The 14598-nt window shown below is 37.2% G+C and overlaps 1 protein-coding gene across 1 annotated transcript in view; it reads left to right on the top strand.

The window, feature by feature from the left end:
• ROBO1 (roundabout guidance receptor 1) overlaps positions 1-14598 on the top strand; it is a 577320-nt gene that overhangs the window by 453621 nt on the left and 109101 nt on the right. The window contains exon 5 of the mRNA XM_035116286.2: positions 12703-12860. Within this exon, the coding sequence (XP_034972177.1) occupies positions 12703-12860 (158 nt within the window). The remainder of the gene's footprint in view (positions 1-12702; positions 12861-14598) is intronic.

Below are 14598 nucleotides of genomic sequence, written 5' to 3'. Positions count from 1 at the left end.
GTCAGTTGTCTGCTCTGGATAGGGTTGCACTGTCTCTGAAGTAGCAGGTATGCATTCTGTGGGTGCTACTAGATGCAGCTTTATCACTGGAGGCCTTGGTAGACAGAAACACCTTTTATCAGTTCTACCTGTGGATAGTTATGACCATTCCTGGACCAGGGATAGCTTGACCACAGTAGTCCTAATCAATAGTAGATTACTGTGATGCACTTTATGTAAGTCTTCCCTTGTGTTGGTCTGGAAACTGAAGTTAGTGCAGTATACCAAAACACAATAGCTATCAACAGTGAGATCTTCTAAGCATATTACGCTTCTATTCAAAGATCTGCATCAACTGCTGATTTGTAATTGGACCAAATTCAATGATTTTCTATTTTTCTATTTATATAGTTTGGTTTCCAGTTCTGTTGCTAAATACCATAAATACCGTAATATAATTGTTTCAATGAACAATATATGAATAATGTGTGAATATACAATATGATATTGTTGGTATTCCTCCCTAATTAAGACTATTTTTACCCACAATGAAGTCAAGAAGCATTTGCAGGCAACTTTAGAAACATTTTTGCTGAAGACTTTTAAATTCAGTAGGTATTCATTGTACCATACACATTACCATTTATTTTTCTTTGAGCTTCATCTGAAAGCTTAAACAGAGTTATGAATGTAAATAAATACTAATCAGTAGGAACTCTGTTTTTATTATTTAACTGGGAATTGATGTACAACCCGAGAGCAACTTGCAGCAAGTTCAGAGGATGATTAGGTTTAACCTTGCTCCTCCATCGGCTAGATTGGCTTACACTCTATCAGCAAGGGATTTAAATTTACTCTGACACATTTTAATTGGCGTTTGTGCAACATGTACACACAGATGCTGAATTCATTGAGAAATCCTGAGTGCCATCTGTTTAACTAGATTTGCCCTCTATTAAAATATATAATAAAATAAGGCTACGTCCTTTTAACGCTTCGCCATATATTTATCTTGCTGATATTTCCAAATGTCACATTAATAGCAGAATACAGTGTGCTTCATATTAATTGCTGGGTTTAATTAAAAGGAACCTTATTTTACTTGCCCTTTGTGACATTTCTACTGTTACATGGTTCAGGCGTGTTCTTTTTAGCGTTTTTTTGTATAGTGGCTGAAATAAATGCTAATGTAGGTCAGCACTGCAAAGTAACAAACATTTTTATTCACTTGAATCTGCTGCTAAGATAAAGGAAATGTTTGTAATGGTATATACACTCATGCATATGTATATGTTATTTATGTAGGTGAGCATCAGAGAGATATCTTAATTGCTTTTATGCTCATTTGAAATGTATTGTGATGCCATGTCCTTTGCCAACAGCCCCCTACGTCCCAACTGCAAGAGTTTGGAAGAAATAGGCTTAAGGATCCATTCAAAGCTAGGAATCACATTAATAAAATGGGAATGGACTTCGCATTGCTTCAATAAATCATCCATGCTATATTTTAATGTCAGGAAAAAGCTATTGGACTACAACCCCCAACTTCAGAATGGTCAACCAGGGCTCAGTCTATCATATCAGTCTAGATTAGACCAAATTTTAATGTCTTAGCTTTTAATATTGTGCCTTTTAGGAACAGAATCACAGGAAATAGGCCCACTGAATATTCTGACCTCAATCCATTAAATTTAATATTCCAGTGTTCTTCATGTTTCCGTTTTTAGAGATGTCCCTAGTGCAGTTAATTTCCATCCAATTATTGTTATCGTTAATACACAGCTGACAGTGTACAGTGTACTTTAAATAGTTTTGTAAAGAAAACAAATAGGATCCTGGCCCCAAGGGAGTTTATGGTGTAAAACTGACTTTGCGGAAGACTAGGGGAGGGAGAGAGAGATGAGGATAGCAAGGAACAGAAATAAGCAAATGAAGCTTCACTTAAACTTCTTAAGTAAACTTGATTACAACTGAGAATGAGAATTAAAGGACTTCAGGGAAAAATTGGTTTGTGGCTAGATTCCCATGGGGAGACAGGATGGGGGGCTTGCATGTGCATATTCTAGGACAGTGTTCCATGCATTGGACAGCACAAGAGAAAATGAATAGAGTTGTGTTGGAGAACAAAAAACCTTTGGATAGCTGAGCAAGAGGTAGATTGGAGAAATGGTAGTTACGAATGGGGATATAATGGGATAGAGTAGATATCTAATATGTGGTTGCTGCTTATCTTTCCTCAGTTGTTTTCTGTACTTTACATCACCTTGAATACCAAACAGCTTTCTTTAATAGAGATATTAGATTAGGCCCCTTTTTGAAGCAGAAATCTCGTGTACCACATCATAATGTTCATGGGGGATCAATAGTTTCTGCATTCCCTGCATCAAAATATCATATAGATTTTAAATATGTATATAGTTTACTTTTATTAATGTTTAATTGTTTTTAAATTATTATCTGTGTTTTTAGCAGTTCTCCCCCCACCCCACCCCCCGGTAAACCGCCTTGGCGCCTATCAGGGGAAAAGGCAGCGTATAATAAAAATAAAAATAATGTTCAAGGAAGAGCTTTGCCTTCCCCAAGAAGTAATGGATTCTCACATGCAGAGACATTTTGATGTAGGTATTTTGACAGGATAGTTGATGCCTTAAATTTAAGTAGTTATAGGTGTCTTAAAGGCCACTAAGGCTGAAGTAAGCCCTGTTGAATTCAGTTGGCCTTCTTCACATAAGTGAATAGGGCTGTGTTTTAAAAATTAAATAATCTTTAACAAATCTTGAGAGATACGTTATGACTCTTGACTACAAAATTGGATACCATCTATTGCAACTCATTTGTATTGTTCTCCAAGAACAAAGTAGCAAATGTTAATATTTACATATTAGAATGGTAAGGTTTCTATCTATAACATCCTGGTGATAACTTTGTTGATGTTAGTGGTTAGAAATAAACATGTTTCACCTTTTCATTTTTCTCTCTCTCTCCATGGTAACTCAGATTTAAATAATAATAATTCACTTGAATAACATGTAATTTGTCTTGCTAGATGATACTGAATGTAGAGCTTCAGTTTCAAAGGAAAGGTTAAGTTACCATGGATATATTTTCTCTTTGAACTAGGTTTTTGAGATCTCATCTTGGGAACAAGGTTGTGGAAATAGGCATGGAAAGAAAAACTCCTATGGCAGCTAATCTTTTTTACTTCATGCTGTTTGTAAAAATACTACCTTATCAGAATGTAGAGATACAAATGGCTAGGCTGCTAAGAACAGTTATTGAAAAAATAAGGCTGCAATCCTGTACACCAGGTATGGGCAGCCTTTTTGAAGTTGAGGACTACAGTCACTCAGTAGAAGTGGTCTAGGTCAGGCTTCCTCAACCTCAGCCCGCCAGATGTTTTTGGCCTACAACTCCCATGATCCCTAGCTAGCAGGACCAGTGGTCAGGGATGATGGGAATTGTAGTCTCAAAGCATCTGGAGGACTGAGCTTGAAGAAGCCTGGTCTAGGTGACCTATAACAACACTCCCTTTCTGCCCCACTCTTTCTGGCAATCTTTTCCCATTCACATTGTCTTTTACACACATGCATATATTCTTTCACACCACTCATCCAGTTGCACAAATGTCAGTAGCAGGTGTAAGTCTTGAGGAGTGCGTTTCCAACATGCTCCACTAGTTGTTTTTCACTCATTCATCTCACCCCACTTCCATGCATTTCATCAGTTATTTTGTAACTCTGCTGTCCCTGACCACTCTATTCATTTACTTGCTTTTATTTTGCACCTGCTGCCCTTGTCTCCATACATATGTGTTTAATTTTCCTGATTACTCTTCCAACACCCAATTCATCCACTGATCTCTTTACTCTTATCACCACAATGCCATTTTTCAGTCCAAGAAGTAGCAGCAGACTTATTTTGTCCAATTAAAATTTTCTTCATTTATTGATACGATACCTTCCAGCTGCAATCTAGCCACCACCACCAGGAGATACTGGAAAAAAGAACAACAGGGAAATGTGTGAGTCCAAACAACAGAGAATGATGCCTAGTGTAATAGCAAGGAACGCTCTGGACCTCTACCCAGCAAGCTCTGTGACTAGGTCTCTCTGAGCTCACACATGCAATGGCTAGTCTCTGTTCATTTACTTTGTCTTTGCATTAGTGGCAGCTGCAGCTACATCAGTTACCAGGTATGCAATCAAGTGCCTGAACTAATGTGAGATTCCTGGGGGCATAGGAAGCAGCATAGTGTGAAACTGAGGGCTGTGGGTTTCACACCCCTGCTATGCCCATTACCTGGGAATAAATCACCTTGAATTTAATAGGGACTGTTTCTGAATAGGTATGTATAGGATGGTACTGTAAAATAGTGTTTTCACATTGGTAGTGCTGGATGAAATAGAGCTTTCGCACTGATATTTCTCCCATTAATTAATAAGAAAAATTAGTGTCTAACATTTAATTACTTATTACAGTATTAGCATTTCCAATCTTCCAGTCCAGAAGAGTATTAATAGTCCAGTTTGCCTTTTCCCCTCTGCCTTTCTTATTCAGTCTAATTTTTTATTGTCTACCTGAGTTTCTTCTTAGCTCGTTATTCAGTTGGAACAGGCATAGTTGTATGTTCCATGATATGTAGATTAATTTCCATTGTAGAATTCTTAAATTATTTATACTATTAGGGAATAATGTGCATTTCCATTGTTTATTGCAGTGGTGCTTCTCATTAAAATGCTTCATCTTTCTTTTAATTAAATCTCCAGATACTTTAATGCGATCTATGCTTTCATGATATGTACACATAAACATTCAGTTGCTTCTGTTGACGACTGGATTTGTCTATTACCGATTAAGAATGATTTGACTTTCCATCATAAGATTTGGGGTTTTTTATTGATAATATAAATAGAATTTTGGTCATTTTGCCATCTATAAAGGAAACAAATGGCAATAGAAAGCAAGAAGCAGGCTGCAATAATTTTATCATCTAAGCAAGTAGTGAATAAATCTATCGGCTGATTTTATTTCATCGGTACAAGCAAAAAATAGGATAAAAATGATAATCTCCTGTGGGACTTTATCCAAAATGCTTGAATGCTACAATGGGTTGCTGATGTACAATAGTGTATCCGTTATGATATTTGAAACAAATAGAAAATATTCTACCAAAAAAATGTACAAAGCATTAGATAAAATTTAAATTTATTTCTGTCCTACGCAGTACAGAATTTCATCCTTTCATATAAGAATAAATATGCAATTTTTTATTTATTGTAAGAATTTCACAGAAATGGATAAAAAGACAATAAGAAATGGTTAACAATACTTAACACATTTAATTATCTGTTCTACCACATTTCCTGATATTGATGTCCAGCTCACGGGTTGATCTTCTCCCCCCCCCCCTTTTCAATGATGGGGACAATATTTTTCCGTCTCCAGTCTGCAGGGACATCCTCTGTTCAAGAATTCTCAAAGATTATATAAAGGCTTTGAGATTGCATATGCAAGCTCCATTAGTATGCTTGGGTGCAGCTCATCAGCCCCTGGAGATTTGAATTCAAAGTAGCTAGGTGTTCCCTTACCACCTCTTTTCCTATCTTGGGCTGCAACTTCCTCCTTGCATGATTTCTTTTGATATCACCATCTATACTGCAATAGATGTGGGCCACCTGGAATCAATATTCCAGATAGTATTTTGAAATAGTGCAATCATATTCAATATTTTGATCACTCTGCCTTTATTGGAGCTGTCCTATGCTACTGAATGCTGCATACAGACATAATTTATGCTTTGCATCATTTAGCTGTATATTTATTTTGAAAAACAGACAATATATTTTCCTTGGTTCAGTGAATGGTCTCATTCTGTAAGCTGGAATTGAATAGATCTGTGTACCTGGGGGGGGGGGGGAGGCAGCAAGCTCCCTGTAAAATATTTCTTTGGCTGTTCAAAACTTCTTTTGAACTGTAATTTCAAAATATTACAGTATCCCCCATTGTGTTTCTTGCATCTACCACCTCATTTATATGTTCTTTGTGTGTTCTGCTCCATTGTCAATGGAAATGATGAAATGAGATTGCTCTGTGGTCTTTCAGCAGGACTCAAATCAGTACTTCTTTTGGCCACACATGTTTGTAGTCAGAAGATCTTTAGTGTATTGGTCATAATGTTGGTCATAATTTTGTTTATCTCATTACAGTAGTAAATACTGTAGATTCCATAGTAGTAAATACTGTAGATTCCATAGTTACTTACAGTATATTCCTGCGTATAAGACTACTTTTTAACCCAGGAAAATATTCTAAAAAGTCGGGGGTCGTCTTGTACGCCGGGTCGTATTTCTTATACGGCGAGTATATCCCAAACTCTATATATTAACTGGAAAAGTTGGGGGTCGTCTTATACGTCCAGTCGTCTTATACTTCGGAATATGCGGTATTATTATTTTTTATTCGTTCATTTTTACTTTTTAAATAAAGTACTTTCTTTAAGTAAAAATATCTCTCTAAATGAGAGGATACCCGGATTTCTAAACTGAGAGTTGTATTCAATGTCCCATCAATTGAACATCTCCCCCTATGACCCCCCCTCCAATACCTGCTCTGGGGGTTCCCCCTAATCCTCCAAAGCAGATTTGGGAATGGGACAGGTTGAGGAGAAGGAGGATACCTAGAATCCTTGGATTGCACAAATATTCCATTGAATACTGCCCTGTATACATTTTAATAGTGTTGTATTGCTTATTTTTAATACAGCACTGTAAACTAACTTGTACTATTCATTTATTATATTTTATCCTGGTTTTTTGGGGGGAATGTTGACAAGATTGACTACCCTGACTGATCACCGTGTTTTCTTTTATATCTAATGTTGGATTTGCTTTTTGCTTTTGCCCTTTCTTACTCTCTTATATTTCTGCATTCTGCTTCAACCTTTAAATACTGGCTGAAAACGTTTCTATTCTTCCAGGCCTATGCAGCCAACTAAGAATACATCTTTCCACAATGGTTAATGGATGTCTGATTTCAGTCTTTTTATATGGTTTTAACTTTATGGTTTTATGTACTTTTGTTGCAAATGGTTTTGATATATTTTATGAAATAGTGGTATATATATTTTTATAAAATAAAATATTTACAGAAAATGCATTGCTTTGCAATTGTGGGTATCTATCTCCATCAATTGATTAAAATTTTGACCAATTTCCTCTAAATCGTACAGAATCTTATAATGATAGTCATAGAAGAGCATAGAACTGAAGTTCTCCCAGGCAGCCATCAAAAGTTACTTGCATTAAAGAAAGCAATGATTTTTCTATGTCAACATTTTACATGGCACAATTTAAACTTTAAAAATTAAATTGTTGTAGTTAAGTTAGATACAGTACCACAGTGGAGAATGAGCTTTTTAAAAAAAACATAAGGTTTATAGGCTATATGAGTTGAGAAAGTAATTCAAAATTTATTTTTGCGACTGTTAATTTCTTCTACGATGGCATCATTTCTCAATTCTGCTCACAGCAGCTGTCCAAAATGAATTGATCTCAGATTGTAGTAGAAAGGGGACAAGAAATACAGTGGTATTATCACTTGTGATAATAATGAGAACTTTGGTAGAAACATTTTGATAGGAAAATGTCACAGCCAGAAGTATGAATGTTGAGGCCAAATTAATCAAATGTTGCAAGGACCTTTTGATTCCCAATATTAGATCTCAGAGTAAGGAAAATAATCCAATGACTCAGGAGCAGAGCCAAGCACAAGTTAGGAAATGCTACTTTTTTGGGCACCAGTATTTGGTGCCTCATAGGACATAGCCGTACTTGACCAATAAGGTGTTGGCTGGCTGACAATGACTGTAGATCAGTGAAAGAAGGATTTCTTTTTTCTTGTTTCACATCTTTCCTCCAGGGAGAACAGTAAGAACTGCAATTGAGATTGCAGCATGTAGCTTTATGTCATTAGCCTTGTGCAGTCTGTCTACCTTCCTTTGTATCTTTCTGCTGGTGAAGGCATGGGAATGCTAATGAGGTTGAGGTATGACAGTAGGGTTTGTTCGCTCACTCTCATCCCTGCCTCAGAGCTGTTATAAAAACAGGGGAGGGAGGGGGTAAAGAGGGCTAGAGGCAGGGGGTGCAGATGGCATCTGTCAGCGGGTGGAATTGATCCTGTGGCCCAACAGTTTTGAACACACATTATATTAGGTTGAGTTGTTAATAGTCAAGTACATCTCAGCATTCTGCGCCTGGATTTTGTGAGGTTGTTGCTTATAATTATTGGTGTTTAAATCTTCAATGGATGTTTTAATGTAATTTCAAACTATCCTAAATAAGTCAGAGGGCAAACAAAATTTTACTAGTATAAGCAATGTAAGCAAACCATTCTAATCTCATAAGTAAAGCTCTTTAAAATGCCTGAGAGCCAGTTTTGATGCCACCTTTGTAATGCCAGAGCTGTGGCCAGCTATCCTATGGCATGAGAAGGGATTGTATCAGGCACTATTCCAGAGTGATGCAGGAAATTGCTGCAGCTTCCATACTGAATAAATGACATTATGAGGCATCTATTTTTTCCGTTGTATGCACTTTCCCCTTTTTAAGTGGAAATTGATGTTACCACATTCTTATCTGAGGAAACCTAGTTATTCACCGAGATCTGTTTCTTTTCAAAATGAAGAGTAAAGGGAGTGTCCTAGAATTTTAATGAAGAAAATTGTTCATGTCAAATCCCATCATGATTTTAAGTGATCTAAAATACATTTAAACAAATTGTGAAAGGAGGATGTCTTTTAGAAAGGAATTCTACAATAAACTGGCATAGTAATATGATTGATGTTCTTATGTTTGCTTGATTGCTTTGTAAAGTGAAACACTGATATGGAATAAGGTATGGATAACTTTGCAGCAAAAAGGGAATGCTGCTATAAGACATGGGTAAGTAACCTGTTGACTTCCAGGTTTTGTTGGACTGCAGATGTTGGTGGAAGTGATTGACTAGGAAAATATACTATGATTGTGGTGGATGGCTCAATGAAATATTTGAGCCAATGTTTAGCACCCAATGAAGGAAGGTGTATGCTGAGGATTATTAGGGAAGGAAGTGAAAATAGAACTTTCAGCATTTTAATGCCTTTTCCAAGGATGGAGGATATGCTACCCTCCAGTGTTGTTGGATCACAACTCCCATAATCCCTGACCGATAGTCGTGCTGGTTGGAACTGATGAGAGTGGGGGTCCAACATCAGAGTGGAATATCAGAGTTTCCTGAAATACTGTGTGCAGATCTGGTTACCATGCCTCACCATGGAAAAGATGCAGAAAGGTGCAACATAAGACGTCACCTTGTATTGCATCAGCTTCTTATGGCAGCCTCTCCTGCTCCTTGTCCGTTCTCCAGTAGCCACTATGAGCCACCGCTGCCCAAGGAAGGAGGCCAGCAGCTTCCACTGTGTGACAGCAGCACTGGCAGGGGAAATAGGGATAGTCTGGGATCCAATCAGAAGCTGGGAAAGCTTTTGTAATTCCAGGACTGTCCCTGGAAAATCAGAAAACTTAGAAGGTATTGTGTTTGGACACCAGGTAATAGATGGGAATCTCTGGGTCCTAAAAAACTGGCATTTCCTTCTTTGATTTCAGTGCACTTTTATTCCTGCTTCTGTTTCCATTCTAGCAACCATAATGCACAATGATTTTTTTTATTGTGAACTACATAATGTCACATCTGATTCTAACTTCATAATTTATTGTGGTGTGGGATCATGGAGCTATGGTAACTCCCAATGCCGTCAGTAAGAGCTGTTTTTAAAAATGTCATACATTTTAGACTTAAAAACTTAAGTGTAGGTGGCCTCTTATAGATTTGCCAATGGAAGACAATGGATTGAAATTAGCTGTTTTGGCAATGCAAGGAAATTCTCCATCTCTACTTTTTCCAGCTATAATTTGTTTGATTTAACTGAAATAGGATTTACTGGCTGGAGCTCTAAGCAGGAGCACTTCAGACTGAAATAGTCTGTCGTAGGGCACACTTGTTTTTTCATATTTTAGTTTCTTGCTTTCCAAACAATTTTTCATTTACCAAATGAGAGACACATGCTGAAAATTTAGCCTTGGATAACTAAAGGAACATACTGTACTGGATTATGAAGTATGCTACTAATACATTTTCAAAAGGAAATGCATGCTCAGATTACTTTTGAGACTCAATGTATAAAGAACAGGGAAGAAAATTGCTTTTTCAGCAAGAGAAGCAATCTTTAAATTTATAGCTTGATGTTCGATTGCCAGGGCCTGAGGCAATCCCAAACTATGTATCTCTTTTACAGTGTAGAAATAATTCCACGACTGTTATTTTGGAGTAATCTCTAGTGGATTACATTCTGTTAACTTTTCATTATGCAATGTTAGAGCCAAAATAATTAATAGTAAATGTGGGGGGGGGAATTGCTTTATCTATTCCAAGTCCTTTGATGTCCTCTTAAGGCTGGTTAACTGGTAAAATGTTCTCAGTTTACAGACAAGGTAATACACTTGTAAGATAGACTTTATCCTAACAAGTATAAAAATTACTCAAGTAATTTGCTTTTATTAAGCTGGTATTGAAATTCTTTGTTGCTTCAAAGGTGCTAAAAAAAATATATCCAAGCAGATATTTGAGGAGTTTTCATCTTAGGTTTTATGAGCTTCCCCAGACATGAAAGGCCCTTGAGATTTGTAAAAAGATTTAATTATATTTTTTTTAAAAAAAACTTTATGGTAAGATGCTTTTAAAATACATCTTCACTTTAAATTTCTGATATAATCTTAATAAGACTGTCCTTACGTACAGCTCTGTTCCTGACTCCAAACTACACTAAAATGATTTAAGAGCACATTTTAATGCAGTAAATACCAGTATTACGTTGCTGGTTTTATTTTTTTGTAGTCTAATAAAACAAGCTACTGACAGGAGTACATTTTACAGAAGTCTCATTGCACCTTGCATTTTTTTGTAGTCAGCTTTTGGAGGGATACTCTATTCAGAGAGTTGTAGTAATAAAGTCTTCAGACATAGATGGTGGGTAACACTTAAGTCTGGCTTCTAATAGTGTTATTCAACCTTAGATCCCCAGATGCTGTTGGATTACAACACTCCTTATTCCCAGCTAACTTGGCCAATGGTCAGAGATGATGGGACTTGTAGCTCAGCATATGGGGACCCAAGCTTGAGGAATGCTGTTCTTATAAAACTATGCTTCAAGTCCTGACATAAGCAAAGCATATGTGGAATTTAGCACAATGAAATTTGTTGAGTTTTACACATTTGCATCTTGTAAAATCGATTACTTGTTGAGAGTATTTAAATGGTCATCATGCCAGGAATCCATGTGCTCTATGAAACAGAGAAGAATGAGTCTCTTTCTTTTTTGTATCAGTAGTGGAACATACTCTGAATGTGTGTGTGTGTGTGCATGCACACACTTTGGATATATCAGAATTGGATCTTTAGGATTCCTTAAGGAAGGAATCACTATATATATATATATATATATATATATATATATATATATATATATATATATATATGAGCAATAAAATACCTAAAATAGACAGCATTTGGTTGTGCATTCCATTTATTGTGGATTTCAAGGAAGGAGGTATTTGGAGAATGGTGAAAAAGAGTTCATATGTTCCAATGCTAATTCTGCCTTTCCCCTGGTGTAGTCCCAAGTTGCGAGGGGCCACTTACCTTTGCAGGCTAAAGAATCATTTGTGACCTGGCATGCTTTTCTCTTGGGGTGTCTGTGTCTGTCTTTGTCAGCTTTTCACATCCAATATTGGAACTGCAGAAGATAAGAGGCTGGAAAGCCACAGTAAAGATATAAAACATAAAATAATAGTGTCCCTATTAACTTTAGTTTGCAAAATTAGGTTTATTTCTCTTTCTACTATTGTCATAGCACTATTTTCCGAAATTTTGAAAAGCCTGTGAGGGGCTTTCTTGCCCCGTATGTTCCCCCCCCCCTGTATGTCTAATAGTTATCCCTTATTCCCATCTTTTTAGAATACTGTATACTTGCACTGTTTTGTTGTCTTTATTTTGGTACGCCTTGATGTGTTTCACATGACAGGTGATATTTACATGTTTAAAAAATAAAATAAATAAATTTAAGGAGTTTAAATAATAATGTATCAATCAAATATGTATTATTCTTCATGTCCTGGAAATAAACCCTCAGGAAGGAGCTGCGGAAGTATCTGTAGTTCAACCTTGCATTGCCCTCTTTAACAAAATGATTCTTCTCATTCAGAGTAAAGGTAAAGGTAAAGGGACCCCTGACCGTTAGGTCCAGTTGCGGACGACTCTGGAGTTGCGGTGCTCATCTCGCTTTATTGGCCGAGGGAGCTTCCAGGTCATGTGGCCAGCATGACTAAGCCGCTTCTGGCAAACCAGAGCAGCGCACGGAAACACCGTTTACCTTTCCGCCAGAGCGGTACCTATTTATCTACTTGCACTTTGATGTGCTTTCGAACTGCTAGGTTGGCAGGAGCTGGGACCGAGCAACGGGAGCTCACCCCGTTGTGGGGATTTGAACCTCCAACCTTCTGATCGGCAAGCCCTAGGCTCCCCAGAACGCCACCCATGTCCCTCCTCATTCAGAGTCCTTGATGTTTAATGCTGCTTCCATATCACTGATTCTCATTTTGATTTTACTTCCCTTATCTCTGCTTTTTTCAGTACTGCGTGATGACTTCAGGCAAAACCCTTCTGATGTCATGGTAGCAGTAGGTGAACCAGCTGTGATGGAATGCCAACCTCCAAGAGGCCATCCTGAGCCTACGATTTCATGGAAGAAAGATGGGTCCCCCCTGGATGACAAAGATGAAAGAATTACAGTAAGTTTGTAAAAAAAAGCTATAAATAGAATCTCACACTTGCCTGTGCACATTATAATGGGGCAAGTGGAGCATGCATACAAATACTTAGGGTATCTGCTGTTATGCACCTGATGTTGCAGGAACTCTGATTTTGGAGGTTTCCCCTGTTCCTGCAAGTATATCTAGAGAAAACAAGTACACATAGTGTAGCATCCATATTATGGAATGAACTGCAATGCAGTGTAAACTCTTCTAGGACAAAACAGAAGGGTTTTTTTTTTTTGCCAGTTTCCCCTCCTGCATCTCCCAGCACCATCAGAACAGTTTTCAGGGAACACAGAGTGCTGTGGGGGAAGGAGAAGTCAGAAAATGATGAACAAAGAATGAGAAATTAATTAATAGATTTGACTGGAACAGATCTTCCTCTAGTCGTTTAATGCAAGACTGTTCATTATAAGGGAAAAACAGGTGCTCCTATAAATTGGGTGCATGAAAGATATTTGCATTATAATTCTGCTCTTCAGTAAGATTTAAATACAAGGAGACATATGGCATGTTTGCTTTCTTACATCTTTGAGAACTATGCACAGGGTACTTGTCATATATAACTCATCATGGTATGATAACTGATTTTCATGCGATTCTCATGTACCTTCCATGTACTGTATATGACTTCTGTTTTGGAAAACTGACATTTATATTGGGACACATGTCTGTGAGATAATTTGCATGCTGTATCTAAACATTTACTTATTTATAAAAATATGCACCGCTATATTATAAAAAAACAAAGTGGTTTACAATAGTGTCAATATAATAACACATTGAAATTTTAAATCAAAGACCATCAACTAACTATTATGAGCTTGGAGATGATGTAGGTAAGAGGCCTTTTATTAAGTAATCAATCCCTATCTCAAAATTTACTAAAGGTGCCGGAGTTATCATCTGGAAGCAGCCGCCATTGGTTTCCCACAATAATTTCATCTAGAGTCTAGCCAAAGCCTCTGTTTTTCCAATAGAGTGGTCCTCCGGATTTCTCTAATGATAGCTCAGTCAGTAGAGCAAGAGACTCTTAAAATCAAGGTTGTGGGTTCAAGACCCATGTTGGTGAAAATATTTCTACATTGCAGGGGGTTGAAATAGATTATCCTTGTGGTCCCTTCCAAATCTACAATTCTATGAATCCTTCAATCCCAGCCAGCCTGGTCAATGATTAGGCATGATGAGAAGGCCACAGGCTCCCCACCCTTACTATAGTTTGTATTCAAAGATGAGTGTTACACCAGTTCCCTTCATTCCACCAGGTGTCCATTATTTCCTCAATATGTTGTTCTCCTTTAAAGCTAAGCATTTCAGCTCACTGAAGCATTTTTCAAGAGAGACTTCTAGCATTACCATGTAAACATTTGAAACATATAATCAGCCTCTTTCCAAATGTGTCTGCCAGTTCAGTCAACTTCTGTTTGTGGAATGGGTTGGGGATATCTTGTTCGTCTCCTTAGGCAGCAAAATGTCTTACCAGTCCTTTGTGAGTTAACTTCCCCTGCCCCAACGAAAGCAGGATGGTTTTTTATTAATGTAACTGGAATGGTGACACAATTTTGTATCATCAAGGAGCTGTTGAGAATAGGCAAACCTGAGCTAAAATCTGACATTACTTTATTAGGAAGTAAGCACTATTAGAATTTATCTAAGATTAGAATTTATCTAAATAAAGCAGTGTTAGTATGGAAACATTACAATTTCAAAATAC

Source organism: Zootoca vivipara, chromosome 4, assembly GCF_963506605.1.
Source record: "Zootoca vivipara chromosome 4, rZooViv1.1, whole genome shotgun sequence".
Lineage (NCBI taxonomy): Eukaryota > Metazoa > Chordata > Lepidosauria > Squamata > Lacertidae > Zootoca > Zootoca vivipara.
This window is presented reverse-complemented; position numbering and strand designations above follow the sequence as displayed.